Source organism: Pseudonaja textilis, chromosome 1 (genome assembly GCF_049901715.1).
Source record: "Pseudonaja textilis isolate UNSWEBS1 chromosome 1, rPseTex1.2, whole genome shotgun sequence".
Classification (NCBI taxonomy): Eukaryota; Metazoa; Chordata; class Lepidosauria; order Squamata; family Elapidae; genus Pseudonaja; species Pseudonaja textilis.
In genome coordinates this window covers 7,224,983-7,250,059 of record NC_141990.1, presented here as the reverse complement: position 1 = coordinate 7,250,059, position 25,077 = coordinate 7,224,983, and the positions used below count along the sequence as shown (strand labels likewise).

The following is a 25,077-nucleotide window of genomic DNA, read 5'->3' as shown; positions in this document are numbered from 1 at the left end:
CAAGAAATGAAGATTAGCAGTGCCCCCTAGAGTCAGGTAACAAATAATCAGAGTTGGAAGGAATCTTGTAGGTCATCTAGTCCAACCCCCCTGCCCAAGCAGGAGACCCTACACCATTTCTGACAGATGGGAGTCCAATCTCTTTTTGAAAGTCTCATGACTGGACAGGAGAAACCGTTCCCTTTATTTTTTAATTATTATTTTTTGTCATTGTTTTTTTCTGAATGGAGGATTTCCTTCAAGCAGCTTAAAGAATTTTCTTCGCTATAATCCAAAGGACATCCCTGACTAAATATTGATTCTAAATGGTACAGGGAACAGCGATCAAGTATCTGACGGATGGGTGCTTGTTAAGGCAGATCCTGGCAGACCCGCATCTGACCCAATACAGCGTCGTTATTCTGGACGAAGCTCACGAACGGAGTCTCTGCACGGTCAGTGCTAATAAAATAGGCTGATTAAGATTTATTTCTCTGGCTTGGCGGAAGCTGAACCAAGCCAGCCAATTATTCAGAGTTTAAGTGATGTTGGCAATTTGCTCTGCGCTGCACTTATAAAGGACTCCCTAGGTTTGAAAGACACAGCATAAGAAGAAGAGGGCGTGGGAGGGAGAAGGAAAAGTGTAAGCTCAGATCCTAGGGCTTAATGCAAACAAAAAACAGAATGCAGCCAAGGTCAGAGTAATACTTTGGGGCTTAATTTCCATGTCGACAGGTGCCATTTTTATTTTTATTTGTAATCTAAGGGAATTTCTCTGTGTTCTATAATTTTATATATGATTTCTATAGCCTTGTTCCCTGGGCCATCTTGTGGTAAACTCACAAGATTCGTTTTTGTCGCCATAAACATGCATATATCCGAACTAGACTGTGTTGTTTCTCTGTGTCATATAATATATGTGGGTATATACATATTTTTGTTTTCTTAAGTTTTCGCAGGTACTTACATATATGGTATTCAGCTTTGTTCGGGTATTTTCCCAGGTCATTATAGTTGTGCTTTTAAAGTTGTAGCAACGTTTCGACAGAATCTCATCCGCCATCATCAGGCTTCTGTATTGTGTTCATTATTTTTGTATTTATTTATCTTGTCATGTTTATGTAGTGTAAAATTGGAAGTGGTGACCCATTGAGAGTTGTATGCAATGAAATTTCATTTTTAATATATACCTATTAGTGTACATTCAAAGTGACAGTAACGATTCTATTCTATTCTATTATTCTACTCTATTATTCTGTTCTATTCTGTTACCGATAAAGGTTCTGTTCTATTCTATTCTATTGTTCTATTATTCTATTTACTCTATTCTATTATTCTGTTCTATTCCCAATAAAGGTTCTGTTCTGTTCTATTGTTCTGTTCTGTTCTGTTCTATTCTATTCTATTCTATTCTGTCTTTTCAGTTCTGGAGTGTGCAGTTCAGGTAGTCCTTGACTTACGACCATAATGGATCCTACCTGTAAAGGTCATAGGCAGTGGTGGGATTCAAATTTTTTACTATCGGTTCTGTGCCTTGGTGGGCGTGGCAGGGAAAGGATACTGTAAAATCTCCAGTCAGAGGTGGTATTTGCCGGTTCTCTGAACTACTCAAAATTTCTTCTACCGGTTCTGCAGAACTGGTTAGAACCTGCTGAATCCCACCTCTGGTCACAAGCCATGAAAGTTACAAAACAAGTCGTTCATGTGACCAGCCCAATTTTGATAGTTTTTTGTTTGAGGCGGTCATTAAGTAAACGCATTGGTCGTTAAGCGAATCAGTGGTTCACCATGGGCACGGTTTTGCTGAAAAAGTAAGTAGCAATTTTCAGTAAAATTGTCATTAAAATACAGTCACATGACTGTGGGAGGCTGCAAACGAGCATAAATGCAGCCATTTTACTGAGCACCCAAAGTTCAGTCATGTGACCCCAGAGCGTTCGAATCTATAAGTAGCCCCAAGGTAGGTTGGTCATAATATTGAACAGCAATCGGTCATAAGCCAAGGACTGTCTGTACTATATTCCCAGTCTTTCTTTCCTTTTAGATTAGATTCCCCTACTGGCTGCCTCTAATTCTTGTGGACTAGTGACTTTAAAAGATTCGAGAGCCTGCTGAAATTCCAGCCCGAATCTTAGATTTGAAGCTTCTTCCTTGAAGTGTTTTTTTCCTCCGTCACAGAATGCTTTAGATAGTCCTCGATGTACAACCATTCATTTAGTAACCAGATTTACGCTAGCACTGAAAAAGTTTCACACTTAACGACAGTGGCCACATCCCTGTAGTTGTATGGTTAAAATTCAGATCCTTGGCAACTGACTCACACTTACGACCATTGCAGTGTCCTGGGGTCATGTGACCCTCTTTTGTGACCCTCTGACCAGAAAGGCAACGGGGAAGTCAGATTCTCTTAACAACCGTGCTACTAACTTAACAATTAGAGCGATCCACTTAATAACCGTGCCAAAGAAAGTTTGTAAAATGGGGTAAGACTCAACACCTGTCTTGCTTAGCAACAGAAATGTTGAGATCAATTGTAGTCGTAAGTCGAAGAGTACCTGGAGTCTTAGCTGGAATTTCCCGGATAGCTGGGAATATTTTTGCCAATGAAAAGATCAGTTTAGGATTGGCTGTGTGGTCCACGTGTGAAAGTGGCTGTTGTTCAAAACGTGGACCTTAGAAAGACCGCTTCTCTTTCAGGATATCCTCTTTGGCCTTTTGAAGCAGCTCTTCCACCAGCAAAAAGAAACCCAACGGAAGGAACCCTTGAAGGTCGTTGTGATGTCCGCCACCTTGGACGTGGAGAAGTTCTCCGCTTTCTTTGGCCATTGCTCAGTGGTGGAGATTCCAGGAAGAAAATACCTGGTGGAGGAGATCTTCTGTGATGCCCTGGGCCCCAGAGATGCCAACAGCTCTGCCTTCATCACAGAGGTACTGGCTGGTCACTTTCTCTTCCGATCTAGGCTTCACAACATCACGAACCAGAGTCCTCGTCCCGACAAAACCCCTTTTATTTAGGCTAATGTGAATTCCTCTCATTCACATCCAGCAAAGTCCCGGCAAACAGTCTTTCAAGAGTGATTTACAACCACAGTCTTTATCTGGCTTGGAGAGTTGCCAGGCCGATAGCTTCCAAGTGCAATGCTGTAGCAGAGAATACTTGGCAAGGAGTCAGAAACAAATCTTCACCCTAATTAAATGAACTAACAAGCAATTCACAGCAACAACAGAACAGCACAACCCAGGTTTCTGGCTCCATCTTATGGCCGTTTGAGGAACCACACCTAATTACAATTTTAGCAATCCCTTAAAGAGACAGTATTAAATGTCTATCCTGGTTGATATATTTCTAACCCAACTATTAGGTGACTATCAATTCCTAACAGTACATTTTCCCTGTTTCTCTATGTCCTCATTCTGTCCTTTATAATTTCTTTTCCTTTCCCTCTTCTCCCTCTTCTTCTCTTTTTGATCCCTTCTCTCTCTAATTCTGATTCTCTCTTCTGTAGTCCTCTCTTCTGTTTCTTCCTAATGTTGTAATTACTTTTCAAACTATTCTTGTTTTGGGTTTTTTTTTCAGATCTTAAATTTTTCACTCTCTTTCCCCTCCTTCCCTTTCTTTTCCCCACATAGAAATACTTGGTCATTAAACATGCCTTCTTCTTTGTCCCGCCGTTCTTGTTCTACAGGCATTTTTTGTTGTTTCTCATAGTTCAGGATCTTCATTTCTAAAAAGTGAAATACGAAGCCGAAAGAACCCTCTTCCTTCTTGGGCATCTTTTTTCTGTTTTTTTAAGTTCCATTCTCAGTTCCTCCAAGAGTGATACCATTTTAAAAACTTTTAAACAACCACCCGATTAATTTTAGTCCTTTAGATCCAATAGCCAAAAATCCAAAAATCACCAAGTAATCCAAAGCTGTTTCTTCCTACTTCTTTTTCCATTTTCTCTTCCTGGGGTTCTCTTATCTTGTTAAAGTTTCACTGTTAATTCCTTTCACTTCCAGGTGGTCTCCTCCATTTTTACAGATCCCACCCTTTTGGTTTTGTTTTTCCTTCTTTTAAAGGTTTTTGAGAATCCAGAAATCTTTATTATCCCTTTGACATTTTATTTTAAATACCTGTTAATGTCAAAGTGGATTTTTGCCGGTTTCTTGCTTAAATCTCTTAGTTGTCAATATGGGGAAGAAAAGAAAAAAAACCCAAATCCTTTCCCTTCCCTCTCTCATTTGCAGCTTCAAAGTCTTCTTTGGGAACAATGTTGTTCTTTATCATTCAAATTCCCGGGTACCTTATTTGATGCTTTTGCTGTTTGACCCGGTCAACCAAAACTTTCTCTTCTTATCTTCCTCCTGCACATTCTTTTCCGGTCGAGTTCTTCTTCGTGGTGGCCATTTCTGACCACAGCCGCAACTGCCTTTGGGAAAGGGAGTAATGGCCAGCTGAGGAGGAGAGATGCGGCTCTCCTCAACCCTGCTGGCAGTCTCCCCCCTCTTCACCACCTCTACAGTGTGGCTTAGCCCCGAAACCAGCCGGCTCGGGGCGCTCCAGTGGCGAACACAGATCGAAACTGCGCACAATCGCAGACTTCGGTCTGTTGCCGAAGAAGCTCAAACCACCATCTCATTTGAGGAGTTCTTGGTGGCCTCTAAGCCTGGTGGTTTGCTTGTGGATGTTACATTACCCAACTAGGTAACATTGTCAGTGCTAGAAGGGAATGGGGTGTGAGGAGGAGCAGGAGCAGGAGGAGGACTATGGGGTCCATAGTGCTCTCTAAGCTTGGTTGTTTGCTTGCAGACATTTTGTTACCCAGCTAGGTAACTTCATCAGTATTAGAAGGAAATGGAGAAGAGGAGGAGGATTGTTATGGGGTCCTTGGTGCTCTCTAAGCTTGGTTGTTTGCTTGGAGGCATTTTGTTATCCAACTAAGTAACATCAGTGCTAGAAGGGAATAGAGTAGAGTAGAGTAGAGTAGAGTAGAACAGAATTGAATAGAATAGAATAGAATAGAATAGAATAGAATAGAATAGAATAGAATAGAATAGAATAGAATTCACCATTGGACAAGTGTGATTGGACACACAATGAATTTTTTAAAATATTTTTAATATAGTCCATCATCCCTTAAACAGTGTGTCATCTGGGTACAAATATCTTGTGCAATAACAATTAAAGTTTCCAGCCACAATCATTTACATTAGTATTAATTCTCTACTCTTAACTTATTACTGATGTACATAATATATCTAATTATTATAACAATCCTCATCTTTGTTTATTTACTTTTATTAACATGTTTTCTATATTTCACTATATTGCACGGTCTTCTTTTGTTTATAACTTTCATATTTATTCTCTAACCATCGATAAAATGATTCCCATATCATAGAATATTCAGTTTGCTCCTTCTCTTTAATTGCAAGTGTTACAACACACAAGGAATTTGTCTTCGGTGCATAATAGCAGTAGCACTTAGACTTATATTGTGCTGTCTCTTTTGATGGGTATCTAAATGTGTTTTGCCTCTGTGTGCGTCCTTCGATGGCTGATTTGTCTGAATGCCAAACTTTCAGGAATTCCTAAGCGTTTTAGGATTTAGTTTGGTTTAGGATGCTTGCAAGTTTCTCAGCTAAAACTGAGGTTGACTCTCTCCGTGTGTTGTGAGATGAAAAAGCAGACCACACTCCCATCAACACTGGCAGAGCAAGCTCTGTGTGTAATTAGGGAGAACACACCACACTCACTAGCACTGATGACGTTACCAAGACAGAAAATAAAATGTCTGGAAACAAACAACCAAGCTCAGAGAGCACCAAGCTCCATGGTGGTGGCTGACATTTCGAGTTTTTCTGACCCACATCCCTCTCTTAGTTCCATTGCAGAAACCGATAAGCTATCAGCATCTAAGTTTAGTAAGAAGGTATAATCTGAATTCTTGTGGTCGGTGCCCAATTATTAGGATTAGTTTATTTCTGCAGCTTTCCTTTAATCCCCTGAAAAACTACAAATCGTTTGGAACATGGATATGACAAAGAAGCTGCAGGAAAGCCTTCAAACCTTTTTCTAGTTTCCAACTGAGTAAGCTTTATTGAAAGATTAAGTAGAAAAGAATAAGAAATGGCCGCCAGTTTTCCAAAATAATCACAACGGGTTAAAATGTAAGGCATGCTTCATATTGTATTTATGAGAATGAAGTTCCATAAAGCAGAGTCTTTTATAATCCCTGGAGCAAAGCCAGGATAAAACTTGGCAAATGTCCTGGGGATTAACCAAGCTTCCTAAAACCACTGTGTTTCCTTATGGAAGGGAAACCCCCAAAGCCCCCATTACTTTGGCCTCTGAGCCTTGTCTCTGGAAGGGAAATCATCTCATCTGTTGTACAGTGTGTGTGAATGATCTTGAGCGGGGAGGGGGGGGTCAAACACAAGGCCTGCAGCCCGAATCTTTCCCGTGATGCGGCCAAATAGTTCTGACCCAAACCTGGTTCCAAGAGAGCAAACACAAGACAAAGGCAGCAGCACAACCTTTTAATGTTTCATCTATGAATCCTGTTTCTTCACGGATAAAAGGCTGCTTCCAACTAATTAGCTCCGTCAAAAAAAAAAAAAGCCTTGCCAAGTTTTTGCAAGGCTGCCAAAAACAACAGATAAGAAATATTTCACAACACAAGAGTCTTCAAATACCAACTTCAGATACTGCAAAGCCCACGAGGCTCGAGTTTCAAAACGTCTTTGCTTCCTGCAAAGAACGTCCGATTCACAGCTGCCTTTTATCTTCTTGAAGGAGGGGCCATTACCTTGCAGCCTTACTCCTGAGTCGCCTGTGCTGCTACAGCTGCTCTTTCCTGCGAGCAGCCCTGCGCTCACGCGCACTTGGCACAGGCTCCTTGGGAATCTTCTCATCGCTGCTGCCAGCCCCCACAATCTCTGAAGGCAGCAGTCCACTCCTTAATGGTCCTGGCCCCTCATCTGAGTCCTCGCTCTCCTCAGCCATCCGCACCTGCTGCCGGCTAACCACAACACAAATCCGGCTCGTAGGCCGATCCTGGAAAATGTAAGGGGCTGGGCCTGCGTCCCATTGGCCCGGTCTGCCCAATGCAAAGAGATGTTTGGGGAGTGGCACCAAGATGGCCACACCTACCCATTTGGCCACACCAGGGGTGGGATTCAAAATTTTTAACAACTGGTTCTGTGGGCATGGCTTGGGTGGTGGGTGTGGCTTGGCGGTCATGTGACTGGGTGGACGTAGCTTGTTGGTCATGTTATTGGCTGGGTGTGACCAACTCAATATCACTCACATCGAGGCACGCATTCTCCTCACCTGGCCTCTCATGACTGTGGAGATGCTGAAACAGTCGTAAGTGTGAAAAATGGTCATAAGTCACTTTTTTCAGTGCCATTGTAACTTTGAATTGTCCCTCCACACAAGCAAAGTACCAGTAAAGGAGGGGAAAAACTCCAGAGAAGTTCCAGAGACAGGAAGTCTACTCCTGTCAAGAATGTAATAAGGGTTAACTGAGAGGCAGTTTCTGTAAGCAACACCAGAATGTTTCCTTCCTGCCTTCCTTACAGGATTAGGCCAGTAATTTCTTCTAACAACCAGTTCTCCGAACTGCTTAGAATTTTAACAACCAGTTCTAGCGAATAGGTGAGAAACAGTAGAATCCCACCCATGGGCCACACCCATCCACTCGGCCACGCACCCCCCCTCCCCAAGGTCAACCATAGCCCTGATGCGGCCCTCAATAAAATTTAGTTTGACACCCCTCATCTGGGGAGATCGGGATAGAATAGGTGAAGACAGTGATGGCTCACCTTTTTGTTGTCGCGTGCCGAATGTGTGCGCATGTACGCATGAGCGCCAGCCTGCACCCATAATGCAATGCACATGCAAATCCCCCCATGCTCCCCCTGCGCATACGTGCTTGACCCCCTTGTGCTCCCCCGTCTCCCAGATACCAGAAAATCAGCTGTCTAGTGGGAGGCACATGCGTGCATCCGCAGTAGAACTTAGCTGGGGCAACGGCTTGCGTGCCAGCAGAGATGACTCTGCGTGCCATTTCTGGCACGTGTGCCATAGGTTCGCCATCACGGTGCAAAGAGATGCTGCCTAGAGCAGCAGTCCCTCACCTCCAGGCCGCAGCCTGTTACCAGGCCGCGCAAAACCGGGCCGCAGGAGAAATGGGCAAACACGCACGCATGAAGCTCCCCTTGCACGAGGGATGGACAAAGTCACAAATGTGGAGCTCCACGTGTGTGAGTGGAAGGTGCTCACACTTGTGCGAGTGGAGCTTTGTGAGCAAATGCAAGTGTCCTCCACTCACATGAGGGGAGATTCGTGCACGAGCGTGAGTGCTTGCTGCTTGCGCAAGTGGAACTTCACACGAGTGCAAGCGCCCTCTCCCGTTCACGTACAAAACTCCAATCGGGTGAAACAGAGTGAGCGCGTACATGTGCCACTTGCACAACTGGAGCTGTGCCTGCACGCTTTTGCCTGACGCTCACATGCCTTCCCTCCCCCCCAGCAGCGGGCTGGGCTGCTAATCTGGGAAGGTTGGGGACCGCTGGCCTAGAGAACCATCAGATAAGAGGAAGGGGAGCCCACAGCTGCATGAAGAGGGGAGGAAAATAAAAGTCAAAAGGCTGGAGAAGGGATTTTTCTCATGAGTGGAGAAAAGTAACTCAGAAACCCTCCTAAAGTTCTTAAACTGTAAAAGAGATGGGAGGAAATTTATACTTCTAGATTTGCAAGATTCGGTTAATGGAACCTTACAATACAGGTAGTCCTTGACTTACAACCATTCTGTCAGCGTTCCAGCAACCCTCCATTTTGCCCAATAACTCTGGGACAGACATCTTCTCAAAGCTTCCTTGTTATTTGGATAGTAACTGGCACAACTGGGGAATCCCGAATCTGAAAGTTCAGGGCTTCCTTACAATAAGTCAAAACTACAAAATCCATCCCCTGCACCCATCATCACGTCACATGGCCCCAATCACCATCCATCCCAACTTGAGACTTCCTCTCACTTACGTGCAAAACAACCTGACCTTGAATCAGAAAAAGAATGTTGTTATGTCTAACTAGATATACTCCAAGAAATTCCACCCTCCCATTTTCCTCCCATTTAAAGCTGACACAGTAATTTATTGACCGCTAAAAGTTACAACGGCACTGAAAAAAAACCCGAATTATGACTGTTTTTTATACATACGACTGTTGCAGCATTCCCCATGGTCACATGATCAAACTTCAGACCCTTGACAACTGACTCCTACTGATGACATTGGTAGTGTCCCGGGGTCATGTGATCACTTTTTATGACCTTCTGACAAGCAAAGTCAATGGGGAGGCCAGATTCATTCAACAACCACGTTACTAACTACACAACGGCCATGGTTCACTCAAGGTGGCAAGGAAGCTCGTAAAATGGGGCAAAACTCACCTCACAACTGCCTTGCTTGGCAACAAAAATTTTGGGAATTTCAATTTTCAATCATTTTAGTTGCAGTGGTAATTCGAGGACTACCTGTAGTAGTTAGCACGGTATGAAAAAAAAATATATATTGCACATGGGTTCCTCCTACAAACTCTTGGCATTGTTTGTTTCAGACTGTCAAAGTGACCCTGGATGTCCATTTGAACGGCTCGGCTGGAGACATCCTGGTTTTTCTGACAGGTAAGTGTTTCCTTGCTTCCAAGTTGGATTTTTACCCTGTGGAGAATCACTAACTCCTTCGTATATAGCAGGGATGCCAAAATTTCATTGAGGGCCGCATCAGAGTTGTGTTTGACCTCGGAGGGGCGTGGTCATGGCTGGGTGTGGGTGTGGCCAGAGTGGGCGTTTGTCATAGGCTCAAGCTCGAAATGGGCCGTGCGGAGGCTTTGTGGCGCCTCCATGCGGCCCGATTTTGGCTGGGAGAGTGCTGCTGGAGGCTGGGGAGGCCAAAAAGAGGTTGCTGAGAGGCACCCCAAGGTCCCTGCCAGAGGTGGTATTCAGCAGGTTCTGACCAATTCTGGAGAACCAGTAACAGAAATTTTGAGTAGTTTGGAGAACCGGCCAATTCCACCTCCGACTGGCCCCCGCCCGCATCTCTTCTTTGCCTCCCTTTGAGGCAGATCAGCTGGGTCTCCTTTGGTTGCCCTGCACAGGAGAACGGAGCTGGAAAGCAGGTTAGTGGGGTGGGATGGGAATGGAGATTTTGCAGTAACTTTCCCCTGCCATGGCCGCCAAGCCACACCCACTAAACCACGTCCACAGAACCAGGAATAAAAAAAATTGAATCCCACCACTGGCCCCCTGCACATTTTTTGGCCCCCTGGCCTCCAGCAGCACTGATCCGGCCAAAATCGGGGAGGGGGGGCAGTGTACCCCCCATGGCCTGTTTTTGCCAGCAGAGTCCCTTGATATTTCCGACCAGATTTAAGGAGCTTGTGGTCTGGATGTGGGCCGTGGGCCTTCAGTTTGACAACCCTGGTATACAGGTAATCCTCGACTTAAACCAGAGTTCCCCACTATTTCCAGCTTTGCAGCTTTGTCCTAACTCTCAGAAAGTTTCTCCTTAATTCTGAGTTGCTTCTCTCCTTGATTAGTTTAAATCCATTGCTTGTTCTTCTGCCTTGGAGTGCTTTGGAGAATAGCTTGACACCCTGTTCTTTGGGGCAGCCCCTGAGATGTTGGAAGGCGGCTATCATGTCTCCCCTGGTCCTTCTTTTCACTAGACTAGACCAGGGGTCCCCAAACTTGACAACTTTAAGACGTGCGGACTTCAACTCCCAGAATTCCCATTAGCAGAGGATGAGATGGTTAGGTAGTATCATGGACCCAACGAACATGAATTTGGGCAAACTCTGAGAGATAGTGGAGGACAGTGAAGATTCAAACACAATTTAGCAACTGAAATCTAGGACTGCCATATAAAGGCTGTAAAATTATGGACTGACCACTAGAGGGCAGTAAAGGATATCCTTTGCTGACACTTAGGGCAGGGTTTCTCCATCTTGGCCTCTTGAACTTTGCGGACTTCAACTCCCAGAATTCCCAGAAATACCGATCTAGGGACTCACTGAAGTTTGAGCAAACCGGGACAGTTGTGGATGATTTTACAAAAAATATCAGTAAGCCAAGCATGAGTCACACGGCCACGGAAATTGAGCCACGGCCTGGGTTCAGGTTGGGGAGAGCACCGTTAGGGAGAGCGAGGCAACTATAGCGACTTAAAAACCTGTGGACTTCAACTCCCAGAATTCCTGAGCCAGCGTGGTTAGTTCAGGAATTCTGGGAGTTGAAGTCCACAGGTTGTAAATTTGCCGTAGCTGCCCATCCCTGCCTAAGAATAAACAATAGTATGCCTTATAACAAGGGTCTTCAAACTTGACAGCTTTAAGACTTGTGGACTACCAACTCCCAGAATTCCTGAGCTAGTATGACTGGAGGAGGAATTCTGGGAGTTGAAGTCCACAAGTCTTAAAGCTGTCAAGTTTGGAGACCTCTGAACTAGACATACCCAATTCCTGCAACCGTTCTTCATATGTTTTAGCCTCCAATCCCCTATTTCATATTTCATCTTGTTTTTAAGCTTGATGGCTCTTCCCTTGGAATACAGGTAGTCCTTGACTCAGGACCACAACTGGGATAAGAATTTCCATTGCTAGCAAAGAAGGTTATTTAGTGAATCATGACCAATTTTACAACCTTTTTATCGTGGCCATTAAGCGAATCGCTGCAGTTCGGTGACTCACCTGGCCATTAAATGACTCGGGCTTCCTCCATTAACTTTCCTTGTTGGAAGTAGACTGGGAAGATCCCAAATGGGGTGTCAATTCATACAATATTTCTCTGGTCTTTTAAGAGTTGCCAGCAGAAAGGGAGGGCGGGGTAGTGCATTCCTTAAATGTTTTCATAGATTATTTCTAGGAGACCGAAGTTTCTGGCAGGCAAAATTCTAACTGGAGAACATGATTGATGACTCTTGGCTATGGATGTGTCCCATTGGAGAATATGAATTAGGATACACCCAGGGGGTGGGAGAAAACCAGGGTCAAGGATGCAATGAATGATATGTCTCAGAGTTGGCTACACCCAGGTAGCACCAGCATGTTTACACCTAATAAATCTTTAAGCTCTGAAAGTTCTGGCTCATGATTTAAATGGGGATCACATGATCTTGGGACAGTGCTCCAACCGTCATAAATACATGCCGAAGTTGCCCAACATCCAATTTTGGTTGATGTGACCGGGGCGATGATGCAACGGTTGTAAGTGTGAGGACCAGTCGCGAGTCCTTTTTTTTCCCCTCAGCGCCGTTGTAACTTCGAACGATCGCTGCACGAATGGCTGTAAGTCAGAGACTACCATTAGCCTTTCCCTCAGTTCTTAAGAACAATAGTTTGTGGTTCCACACTAGGACAGTCGGAGATTGAAAGAGCTTGCGAGCTTCTCTTCCGGAAAGCCGAAATGATAGACTACCGCTTTGACGTAAGAGATGGCGCCGTGGACGGCTTGCTTATCTTGCCGTTGTATGGCTGCATGCCAACAGGTGAGCATAACCGATTTGGAAGGGGATTTGGATGGGGGTGGGCTTCAAACACTTTAGCAAGGGGTTCTCTGGCCGGTTGCTGGGTGGGCGTGGCCACGGTGGGCGTGGCCTAGTTGGCCTCCTGCACCACGGTGGAGGAGGCGTTTTTGCCCTCCCCGGGTGCCGGAGGCTCTCTGGAAGCCAGAAACGGGCCCATTGCCGGCCTTCCCAAACTTCTGGGAGGCCTGCTTTTCGCTCTCCCCGAGCCTCCGCCCGCGCCCTGCACTTACCTCACATCCAAATCGGGCCGTGTGGGGACTCTTGGGAGGGGTGGGGTGGGTGGGGAATGGGATTTGGGACTTCTCTGAACTGCACAGAGTCTTAGCTAAGGGCTCTCCTGAACCCCTGCGAACCCCCAGTAGCCCCACCCCTGGCTTTGGAGGTCTTCTAGTCCAGGGGTCGCCAACCTTTTGGACTTCAGGGATCACCAAATGCATAATTTTAAATCCCATTGACCGGAGACTCTAGGAAAATCCCCAAAAAAGTCTGCAGAAAAATGTCCCACCCCGTTTGCCTACCAATCAATCATTCTGGGATCACAGGATACCAAGATCGCAGGATCTCCAGCTCTGTCCTTGGGTGGTGTGGAGAGAGAGAGAGACTTTTGGCTTCATGCAAGGAAAGCAGCAGAAGCAGCAGAAGTCTTTCTTTCTCTCCCCCAAACTCCACCAGAAGGGCGCAGCCACTTGGAGCAGGAGGCCTTGCAGGGTCCCAAAGACTCGTTTCAGGCAGAGTTTGGGGGAGAGAAAGAAAGACTTTTGCTGCTTTCCTTGTGTGAAGCCAAAAGCAGAAGGAGAAAGAAGCGGAAAGAAACAGCCCGGTGGCCAAGCCAGGCATGTGGGGCGTGTGGGGAAAGTTCGCCCACCCCGCCCTTCCCCCCCTCCCCTCACTACCTCCTGTTGTTCACAATGCAAGTGATGCAAGCCTTGTGTTCCCACAAGCCATGTGGGTGGCGCAGTTCTCACACAGCCTGGATTAATTGCTTTGTGGTGTGCTTTGTGGGTGACATTTCTCTGCGGACCACCCAAATTTTCTTGCGGACCACCAGTGGTCCCAGGCCCACTGGTTGGCAACCACTGTTCTAGTCCATCCCCACCCTACTCAGGGCAGGAGACTCTATAGCAGTGGGGGCTAACCTTTTGGGGCTCCTGTGCCAAAAATTGTGTGTGTGCTTGCACACTTGCACTTGCATGCCAGCACCTAGAAGGCAATGCGCGTGCCCCCACATCCCCTACGCATGCATGCTCAATCCACCCACCCACCCCGCCGCCCCCTTACCTGCACTGCACCTCACAGCCGATTTTCAGCCGGTGATTGTCACTTCCTGTTTTTCCCAAAAAAACGGAAGTGAAAAACGGGGCTAGATTTCGGCCTACAAAGCTTGTAGAAGCCTGCAGAAGCCTTCCCCAAGCCTTTGGGAGGCCGAAAAAGGTCTCAAACTGGCCCCAAAACAGTTGTGAGGCACGCACATGTGCAGTAAGGTAAGTTTGCCTGCAGCTGGCGTGTCGGCACAAATGGCTCTGCATGCCACCTGTGGCACGCGTGCCATAGGTTCGCCATCATGGCTCTATAGCATTTCAGACAAACGGCTGTCCAATCTCTTCTTAAAATCTTCCTGTGTTGGAACATTCACAACTTCTGGAGGGAAGTTGTTCCACTGATTAATTGTTCAAATTATCATGAAATTTCTCCTTAGTTCTAGGTTGCTTCTCTCCTTGATGAGTTTCCATCCATGGCTTCTTGTCCTGCCCTCAGGGTCTTTGGAGAATAGATTGTTTCCCTCTTCTTTGTGGCAACCTCTGAGATATTGGGATAGCAATAGCACGTAAACTTATATATACCGCTTTACAGTGCTTTTACAGCCCTCTCTAAGCGGTTTACAGAGTCAGCCTCTTGCCCCACAACAATCTGGGTCCTCATTTTACCCACCTCGGAAGGATGGAAGGCTGAGTCCACCTTGAGCCTGGTGGGATTTGAACTGCCAAATTGTAGGCAGCCGGCAGACAGCAGAAGTAGCCTGCAGTACTGCACTCTAACCACTGCGCCACAGAAGTCACCCCTCAGTCCTTTTTTTCCTTAAACTTCTTCTATTGCATACATCCGGATTTTCACAGAGTTGAGTCCTTACTTCTACTGCATTTTGCAACGTTTTGTAAAATGTCATGACATCAACATTTTTCCTTAGCCTTTTTTCAAATCTCATTTGGCCCCCAGAGTTGTAAATACTCCATCAGTGGAAGGTTTCCAAGAAAAGATCGGATCACTGTATAAATCAGAGGTCGCCAAACTCAGCAACTTTAAGACTTGTGGACTTCAACTCCCAGAATTCCTCAACTAGCGCTAGCTGAGGAATTCTGGGAGTTGAAGTCCACAAGTCTTAAAGTTGCCGAGTTTGGCGACCCCTGATTTAAATGAAATTGTATAAGGTCACCTGCTTTGGGCCAGGGGGTTGGACTAGAAGACCTCCAAGGGCCCTTCCAGTCTTATAATTCTATGAAAAGAGAAATCTGGTATGCTTGGCTACAGTTCCCAATATCTTCAAATGTCTTGGTTGGGAGTGATAGCAGTTGTAGTCGAGGTCAGAGACTCCTTGCTCTGTAGCCTGGTGGGCCGCTGGTCTCTGATGAAATCTAATTTAACCAGGTTTCTCTTTTAATCTTGGGGAAAAGCAATCCAGAAATTGGTGTTATTTTCTTCCCTCTGATCTTTCTGACCTGTTTTTTGTTTTTTTTTTTTGTTGCTTAGATCAGCAAAGACAGATATTCGTTCCACCTCCGCCAGGGATCAGGAAATGTGTCGTGTGCACAAATATTGCAGCAACATCTTTGACCATTGATGGGATCAAGTAAGATTTCTGGGTTTGTGGATCTGGCCTTGTGGCTGAACTCTGGAGGGGGTTTAATCCAGGTAGTCCTTGGGTTACGGCTGTTATTGAGCCTGGCATTTTTGATCATAAGTCGTGATGGTCATACGGTCATACGTGACGGTCATAGGACAGGTCATATGGAGGTATTGAGCCTTGCAGAGGCCAAGGGAGGGGCCTGCAATCGTGTTGGTAGTCCTGGGTGATAAATTGGAAACTCTAGACTGAGGGTGACATGGCTTTTATAGTTTTTAATAATGTCTGGAAGTTATTTATTTTTATATTTATTTGCATCCCACCCTTATTATTTCTATAAATAACCCAAGCTCAGAAAGTTATTGGCCCAAAGTCACGCAGCTGACTTTCATGGCTAATGTGGGATTAGAACTCTCCATCTCCTGGTGACTATCCCAAAGTCACGCAGTTGGCTTTGATGCCTAAGGCAGAACTAGAACTCCCCATCTCTTCGTGATTGGCCCAAAGTCATGCAGTTGGCCTAAGGCAGAACTAGAACTCCCCATCTCTTAGTGGTTGGCCCAAAGGCACCCGGTTGGCTTTGATGTCTAAGGCAGAACTAGAACTCCCCAACTCTTAGTGGTTGGCCCAAAGTCACCCGGTTGGCTTTGATGTCTAAGGCAGAACTAGAACTCCCCAACTCTTAGTGGTTGGCCCAAAGTCACCCGGTTGGCTTTGATGTCTAAGGCAGAACTAGAACTCCCCAACTCTTAGTGGTTGGCCCAAAGTCACCCGGTTGGCTTTGATGTCTAAGGCAGAACTAGAACTCCCCAACTCTTAGTGGTTGGCCCAAAGTCACCCGGTTGGCTTTGATGTCTAAGGCAGAACTAGAACTCCCAAACTCTTAGTGGTTGGCCCAAAGTCATGCAGTTGGCCTAAGGCAGAACTAGAACTCCCATCTCTTAGTGGTTGGCCCAAAGGCACCCGGTTGGCTTTGATGTCTAAGGCAGAACTAGAACTCCCCAACTCTTAGTGGTTGGCCCAAAGTCACCCAGTTGGCTTTGATGTCTAAGGCAGAACTAGAACTCCCCAACTCTTAGTGGTTGGCCCAAAGTCACCCGGTTGGCTTTGATGTCTAAGGCAGAACTAGAACTCCCCAACTCTTAGTGGTTGGCCCAAAGTCACCCGGTCGGCTTTGATGTCTAAGGCAGAACCAGAACTCCCCAACTCTTAGTGGTTGGCCCAAAGTCACTCAGTTGGCTTTGATGCCTAAGGCAGAACTAGAACTCACCCTCTCTAGCTTTTCAGACAGGTCCATCAGTCTGACTTCTATCTAAACAGAGAAGCTGTTGTCTTTAATCAAATGTTATTTTCAATTTCTTTTCTGATGCTTTTCCTATTTAAGATGTTTCATCTTATCCTGTGAATTTAGGTTTGCCTTCAGTTTTGGTAAGACTTGCATTTCTGTCTTCTTCACCCCACCCCACCCCCCAGGTATGTGGTCGACAGTGGGTTTGTGAAGCAGTTAAACCACAACCCAAGGGTTGGCTTGGATGTGCTGGAGGTGGTGCCAATTTCAAAGTAAGTCTGACAAAAATCTAGGTTTTGCTTTGCATCTGGGTAGTCCTCAACTTACGACAACAATACAGACTGGAGCTTCAGTCTATGGAGATTCTCAGTCATCCAGGTCATGGTTGTCCCAGATGTGCCTTTTTCAAGAGGCAACTGGACTTTCTGGTTTTTCTTTGAAGACGTTTCACTTCTCATCCAAAGAAGCTTCTTCAGCTCTGACTGGATGGTGGGGGATGGAAGGATTTATACTCCTTGCAGACAGCTGGTCATTTGCATCCTTTTTAGAGTCGTTAAGGCAACTTGGAGTCCCACAGGTGCTTTTCCAGGAGGCAACTGGACTTCCTTGGTTTTTCTTTGAAGACATTTCGCTGCTCATCTAAGAAGCTTCTTCAGCTCTGATTGGATGGTGGGGGATGGAAGGATTTATACTCCTTGCAGACAGCTGGTCATTTGCATCCTTTTAGAGGGTGGCTGAGGTTTGTTTGTGTCCTCAAGGTCACCTGAGTGGTACAGCAGTTGGAACTGTTGAAAGGACTATGTTGTAGACTGGAGATAGATGATGTCGTATCCCTCGCTCTCTGTTGAGAGACGGCTGTTCAGTTTTGACACAGATGGCCTCTTTAACCCCTCTTTCAAACCAGAGGTCCACTCTATCCAAAATGTGGACGTTGCTGTCTTCAAAAGAGTGGCCTCTGTATTTTAAATGCAGTTGGATTTAAAATGGAGATAGACATCCATTTGCACCACTCAAGTGAGCCTGAGGACACAGGTAAACCTCCAAGCGGCCGCAATGACTCTCTAAAAGAATGCAAATGACCAGCTGTCTGCGAGGAGTATCAATCTTCCCATTCCGCACCATTCAGTCAGAGCTGAGGAAGCTTCTCGGATGAGAAGCGAAACGTCTTCAAAAGTAAAAACCAAGAAAGTCCAGTTGCCTCTTGACAAAAGGCACCATTGGGACTCCAAGTGGCCTCAATGATTCTAAAAGGATGCAAATGACCAGCTGTCTGCAAGGAGTATCAATCCTCCCATTCCCCACCATTCAGTCAGAGCTGAGGAAGCTTCTCGGATGAGAAGCGAAACGTCTTCAAGGAAAAACAAGAAAGTCCAGTTGCTTCTTGAAAAAAAAGCACCTTTGGGACCTCCGACGACTACCCCATTACACTGTGGGAAAGTTGCCTTGCGCCTTAAGACCAAAGAGCCGCGCGAGAGGTCAGAATTTGGGCTAATAAATAGCGGAGTTTTTTTTCTGTTTCCCATGTGTTCCTTTCTTAGGAGTGAGGCGGTGCAACGCGCAGGCAGAGCCGGTCGAACGGCCTCTGGGAAATGCTTCCGGGTGTATAACAGGGAATTCTGGGAAGAGTGCATGCCAGATCACATGGTTCCAGAGATCAAACGGACCAGTTTGACATCCGTGATGCTGACTTTGAAGTGCCTGGCCATCCACAATGTCATCAGGTAATCCCTGGCATGGATCTTGTCCTCCAAAGGCTGAGCTAGCGCCAGAGTCACATATATACGTTCCTATTGGTTCTCCGCCTCTGGATCTATTGTTCTTTCTCTGCCCAGCCTGCCCTGCAAGACTGTTGTTTGGGAAAGAGAAGGGGAAAAGGTGATACAGGGAGTCCTCGACTTACAATCACAACTGAGCCCCAAATTGCTAAGTGAGATGGCTGTTAAGTGAGTTTTTTTCCCAACGTGTGACCTTTCTTGCCACTGTTGTTAAGCGGATGGCTGCAGCTGTTAGTAACACGGTTGTAGAGTGAATCTGAGCTTCCCCATTGGCTTGGCTTGTCAGAAGGTCCCGCAAAAGGGGATCACCTGCCCCCAGGGGACACTGCGACCGTCATAAATAGGAGCCAGTTACCAAGCGCCTGAATTTTGATCACATGACCAGGGGGAATGCTTCAGAGGCCATAAGCGGCAGACATTTTGCACGGCCTCCATGAATCAGATTGTGCTTTTATTCATTTCCACGTTGGTTTTGCCAGCTCCACCAGGCAGGCCAGACCAGGAAATCAACTCCAATGGAACACTAAAACTCATTTTGCTGAATATGGCTGTAATAACAGAATTTGATGACTCTTATTGTGCTGCGTCTCTTCTTCTTCCTCCTCCTCCCCCTCCTCCCCTCTCTTGTAGTACTGATGATGTTATCTAGTTTGGTAATGAAACATCTACAAGAAAGCAACCAACCATCCCGCAGTCGTCCTCCTCCTCTTCTTCATCCTTCTCTTCCTTCCCCTTCTCCTTCTCTCTCTCTCTCACTCCCCCCCTCTCCTAGTACTGATGATGTTACCTTGTTTAGTAATGAAACATCTGCAAGAAAGCAACCAAGTGTCCCACAGTCGTCCTCCTCCTCTTCCTCCTCCTCTTCATCTTCTTCCTCCTTCTCTTCCTCCTCCTCCTCCTCCTCCTTTCTCTCTCTCTCTCCTCCCTCCCTCTCTCTCCTAGTACTGATGATGTTACCTAGTTTGGTAATGAAGCATCTGCGAGAAAGCAACCAAGCATCTTGCAGTCGCCATCCTCCTCCTCTTCCTCCTCCTCTTCCTCTTCTTCCTCCTTCTCTTCCTCCTCCTCCTCCTCCTCCCCCCTCTCTCTCTCCCCCCTAGTACTGAAGTTGTTACTCAGTTTGGTAATGAAACATCTGCAAGAAAGCAACCAAGCGTCCCACAGTCGTCCTCCTCCTCTTCCTCCTCCTCTTCCTCTTCTTCCTCCTTCTCTTCCTCCTCCTCCTCCTCCTTCTTTCTCTCTCTCCCTCCCTCCCTCTCCTAGTACTGATGATGTTACCTAGTTTGGTAATGAAGCATCTGCGAGAAAGCAACCAAGCATCTTGCAGTCGCCGTCCTCCTCCTCTTCCTCCTCCTCTTCCTCTTCTTCCTCCTCCTCCTCCTCCTCCCCCCTCTCTCTCCCCCTAGTACTGAAGTTGTTACTCAGTTTGGTAATGAAACATCTGCAAGAAAGCAACCAAGCGTCCCACAGTCGTCCTCCTCCTCTTCCTCCTCCTCTTCCTCTTCTTCCTCCTTCTCTTCCTCCTCCTCCTCCTCCTTCTTTCTCTCTCTCTCTCCCTCCCTCCCTCTCCTAGTACTGATGATGTTACCTAGTTTGGTAATGAAGCATCTGCGGAAAGCAACCAAGCATCTTGCAGTCGCCATCCTCCTCCTCTTCCTCCTCTCCTCTTCCTCTTCTTCCTCCTTCTCTTTCTCCTCCTCCTCCTTCTCTCTCTCTCTCTCTCTCTCTCTCCCCCCTAGTACTGAAGTTGTTACTCAGTTTGGTAATGAAACATCTGCAAGAAAGCAACCAAACATCCCGCAGTGTGTCTCCTCCTCCTCTTCCTCCTCCTCTTCCTCTTCTTCCTCCTTCTCTTCCTCCTCCTCCTCCTCCTTCTTTCTCTCTCTCTCTCCCTCCCTCCCTCTCTCTCCTAGTACTGATGATGTTACCTAGTTTGGTAATGAAGCATCTGCAAGAAGGCAACCAAGCATCTTGCAGTCGCCATCCTCCTTCTCTTCCTCCTCCTCTTCCTCTTCTTCCTCCTTCTCTTTCTCCTCCTCCTCCTTCTCTCTCTCTCTCTCTCTCTCTCTCCCCCCTAGTACTGAAGTTGTTACTCAGTTTGGTAATGAAACATCTGCAAGAAAGCAACCAAACATCCCGCAGTCGTCCTCCTCTTCCTCCTCCTCTTCCTCTTCTTCCTCCTTCTCTTCCTCCTCCTCCTCCTCCTTCTTTCTCTCTCTCTCTCCCTCCCTCCTCTCTCTCCTAGTACTGATGATGTTACTCTAGTTTGGTAATGAAGCATCTGCAAGAAGGCAACCAAGCATCTGGTGCCATCCTCCTTCTCTTCCTCCTCCTCCTCCTCCTCCTCTCTCCTCTCTCTCTCTCCCCCCTAGTACTGAAGTTGTTACTCAGTTTGGTAATGAAACATCTACAAAAAGCAACCAAACATCCAGTCCTCCTCCTCCTCTCTCTCCTCTCCTTCCTCTTCTCTTCCTCTCTCTCTCTCTTTCTCCCCCACCCTTCTAGTACTGATGATGTTACCTAGTTTGGTAAAGAAACATTTGCAAGAAAGCCACCAAGCTCAGAGAGCAACAAGAGCCCCCACAGCTGTCTTCCTCCTCCTCTTCCTCGTCCTACCAAAATTAGGGATTGATCTGCCTGAATCTCTTCCAAATGTTGCTCTGGATTTAAAAAAAACGTCAGTCCCTTTTAGGTCACAGTTCCTGTGTATCTCCGTCAAGGTCATCGTCTTTGTTCTTGACAGCTTTCCATATTTGGACCATCCAGACGAGAAGCACATTCTAGTCGCCCTTAAACAGCTGTATCAATGCGGGGCAATTGACAGGTAAGCTTTATTATTTGTACTGGGGAGCTTTCAAAGAAATACATTTTGATTGGCAAATCCACATCAAGGAAATCCAGGCAGTTCAAATGAATATAAAAAGTTTATTGCAAATTCATGCTGTCTGCAAGAATCTGAACTACTAACAGTCAAAGCAAATTGGTGGGAGATTAGAATGAAAGGTAGCCAAGGAAGATCTTTTGTGGGTTCGAAGGGACTCAAGATGGATGACACGTTTGACCCCTCCCCCGGGCTCAGTCAGGTCATCTTCTACATTGATAAGCTTAACGGGATAATGAGTCACACTCATTGAGTGAGCTAATCTTCCCTAGGTGATAGCTGAACATCTTGTGTGAGCCAGTCAATTGAAGAATATAATCCTTCACGAATCTTCTCTCTCATCCTCAAATGGTAGGCAAGGTCATGTGACCAAATTGGGCCAGCTCATGGTTTGGCTTCCTCTGCCTCCTAACTTGTCCTGCGCCGTCCTCAAGGCTGCCTCTCTAGGCTGTGATGACTTGCTGCTCCCCATTGCGGCCATGTTGTCTGTGGAGAAGGTCTTCATTCATCCAGGTGAGAGCCAGTGGAATTGGGGGATAATCGCAGTGGGTGGTCGTTACCCTGTCAAGACCCACATTTTTTCCCTGGTGTGGTATGGTTGGAGCCTCATTAGTCACAACCACATGTGTTCTGTAGGAGGAGGTAGTCATGAAATCAGATTTCTAAAAAAGCAGAGATCTAGAATGAAGCTCTCAGGAAAGCAAAGGTCTAGATTGAAGCTTCCAGAAAGCAACGTCAAGAATGAAGCTCCTGGGAAAGCAGAGATCTAGATTGAAGCTTCCAGGAAAACACATATTGTATCTAGGGCCAGGCTTCCAGAAAAATAGAGATCTAGGACCAAAACCTAGGAAAATGGAGATCTAGAACCAGGCACCCAGGAAAGCAGAGTTCTAGAAAGTGTTTTTAAGTTGCTGACTCCAATTGCAAATTGTTAGGGATACACCCTAGCAGAATCTGCACGGCGGTCAGGCAGGCAGGCAAAATATGTGAGATAAACGTTTTTGTAGCTTACACTCAGTAAAACAGATACACTATGCTAGTTAAATAGTTTATTCCAGTAAGAGTTATAGCATAGTCAAACAGTCCATATATCATTCACTAATTCAGTCCGTCGGGGGATTATTCAGTTGCAAATTCCAGTGTCGAAAAAGAGGTCAGTAAACTTACAAATATCAGTCCAGTAATATATCTCCTCACAGTAGAGATATGAAGAAGTCAACACTTCTCTCTTCCTCCAACGTTCAGCAACTCAGCAGTAGGGAAACACGCAGTTAACACACCATCAATCCTTCAAACCAGGAATCGTCAATGATGTCAGCAGGTTCTCTTGCTCCCTCTTATGGCGGTTTCACACCGCACCCAAAATTACATGCTTTGCAGTTTAAAGTGACACACACTTAAACTTACTATCATAGTTTATATATATTATTTTACCCAAACTACGTTAGGTAACCTTGTTATTCCTAACACAAATGAGTGAACACCGCAGAATGCATGGTGATGGAGAGGCAGGAAAGATTCACCAAAAAAAGCTTATGAGAGTTGAAATTCTAAAAAGGACAAGAGATGATGGATAGATACAGAATATTATTTAACACAGTGGTTATTTTAGTAAGTGGTAGAAAAAAGAAGTAGAGAACAGAAATTGGGAAAATAGTATTATGTATACTGAAACCTATTATAATGACCATGTATACACAAATGCTAGAAGTTGAAAAGTTACAATTATGTATGTTTAAATGGCAATATCGTTATCAGAATTGTATGCAAAGTATGTTGTATGTATACGGTGTATATACGTACAATGACAATAAAGAATTCAATTCAATTCAATTCAACTCAATTGACTCAGATAATAATACACTGTTCACCAAGTACTTATGGATGTTAAAGAAAAAAATCATAAATAAAATTATTTTTTTAAAAAAGAATGCATGGTGATGACTTGGATTGTCCAAAGATGAAGGTCTTAGTAAACTGTTAATTTTTGACCTCTTTGGTTTCTCTGGCCAAAATAAATGATGGTCCTGTGATGCTTTGAGCAAAACAATTGTCATCATTTATCATAGCTCATTTTGTATTACAGAATCCCGGCGAAGCCAGAATGAAACCATTTTCCTGAGAGCCTCTTTTCCTAAACTACACATTAGGTTGTGACTGTGTTCCCATAACAAAGTCAACTGCAATGTGGTTTAGTTTGATTGATTTTTGATGGATAAGGGGCCATCACGTCACTGTCAACTCTTAGTGACCACATAAATACATTTTGTCCAAGATGATTTGTCCCCAGATGATCCTTCAGGTTTTTCAGTGTTGTGGTTTGACCTTCTGCACCTAAAAGCAGGTCATGTAACTACGGAGCAGTTCCTTAACCACAATGGGCAATCATGGCTTGTTGTAGGTTACTAATTAAGGTTAATGCCTTCATTGCTATCTAGCATTTGGTCTGAATGTGGACTAATGTTTAGCTCAGGAGCGTCCCACTTTGGCCATTTTAAGACCTGTGGTCTTCAACTCCCAGAATTCCCCAGCCAGCCAGCCAACTATAAGACTTGTGGACTTCAACTCTCAGAATTCCTGGCTGGGGAATTCTGGGAATTGAAGTCCATAAGTCTTAAAGTGGCCAATGTTGGACAACCCTGGTCTAACTTATGATTCAGCAGTTATTAGTCCTCCAGGAAAGTGACGTGAGGCCAGAAGTGACTGAAAAAATAGAGCCGCTCTTGGAGTGGCATCTCTGCTGCTCTTGTTTTCACTTTCAGTGGTTTGGGGGGTTAATTGGGGACACCTATGGGGATCACAGCCTTCCTTTATCCTGCACAGAATGTTTCTGTTCCTATTGAGCTATATTTCTGTTGTCCTCAAAAATGATATGAAGTAGAAAATGCCAAACAGCAAAGTTTTCTGGAATAGTTGTCTTTGGCAGCAAAAAATCACTACTAGACAGATTTGTGGCTTGGAAAGTTTTGTGCTTTGAATGTCCTTTATTTTTCCCTCTAACCTTGATGGTGCTTGATAAAGCGAAAGAATCTTGTTTTTAAAAAAGGGGTGATTATGTTGGAGTTAGGAGACTCACTGGAAAACGTGAAGACAGTTTTTAAATAGGTTTGCTAAGCTCCTGCAAGGTTTAGTGCCTTTGTTTTATCTCTTAAACCTTCTCCAGAAAAAATAAAATAAAACCAAAAACATTCAGCCCGATCCACTCTAGGGGATTGTCTACTAAACAAGAAAGGAATTTCTATTTTTAAATGGCAATATCGTTATTGTTTTATTGTATACTTATACTTATTGTATAAGTTATTGTCTACTTATATTTGTTTGTTTATTACTATCGATTTGTTTTCTTGTTTATTCATGGTCATCTCAGGAGTCTTTACCAACACCCAATTTCAAAGGCATCAATACTCTTCCTATGGAAGGAAGGAAGGAAGGAAGGAAGGAAGGAAGGAAGGAAGGAAGGAAGGAAAAAAAGAAAGAGGGAGGGAGAAAAGAAAAGAAGGAAGAAGGGAGAAATACTAGAGAAGAGAAAGCAAGAGAAAGGGGAAGGAAGGAAGGAAGGAAGGAAGGAAGGAAGGAAGGAAGGAAGGAAGGAGCGAGGAGGAAGGAAGGAAGGAAGGAAGGAAGGAAGGAAGGAAGGAAGGAAAAAGAAAGAGGGAGGGAGGGAAAGAAAGGAAGGAAGGAAGAAGTGAGAAATACTAGAGAAGAGAAAGCAAGGAGAAGGGAGGGAGGGGAGGGAGGAAGG

The 25,077-nt window shown here is 45.3% G+C and overlaps 1 protein-coding gene across 2 annotated transcripts in view; it reads left to right on the top strand.

Moving 5' to 3' along the window:
* DHX40 (DEAH-box helicase 40) overlaps nucleotides 1–25,077 on the top strand; it is a 35,964-nt gene that overhangs the window by 4,690 nt on the left and 6,197 nt on the right. For both annotated transcript variants that reach the window (XM_087925210.1, XM_087925213.1), the window contains 9 exons: nucleotides 315–434; nucleotides 2,677–2,907; nucleotides 9,587–9,653; nucleotides 12,382–12,513; nucleotides 15,298–15,397; nucleotides 16,865–16,951; nucleotides 18,218–18,400; nucleotides 21,198–21,278; nucleotides 21,691–21,848. In XM_087925210.1, coding sequence (XP_087781336.1) covers nucleotides 315–434; nucleotides 2,677–2,907; nucleotides 9,587–9,653; nucleotides 12,382–12,513; nucleotides 15,298–15,397; nucleotides 16,865–16,951; nucleotides 18,218–18,400; nucleotides 21,198–21,278; nucleotides 21,691–21,848 — 1,159 coding nt within the window. The remainder of the gene's footprint in view (nucleotides 1–314; nucleotides 435–2,676; nucleotides 2,908–9,586; nucleotides 9,654–12,381; nucleotides 12,514–15,297; nucleotides 15,398–16,864; nucleotides 16,952–18,217; nucleotides 18,401–21,197; nucleotides 21,279–21,690; nucleotides 21,849–25,077) is intronic.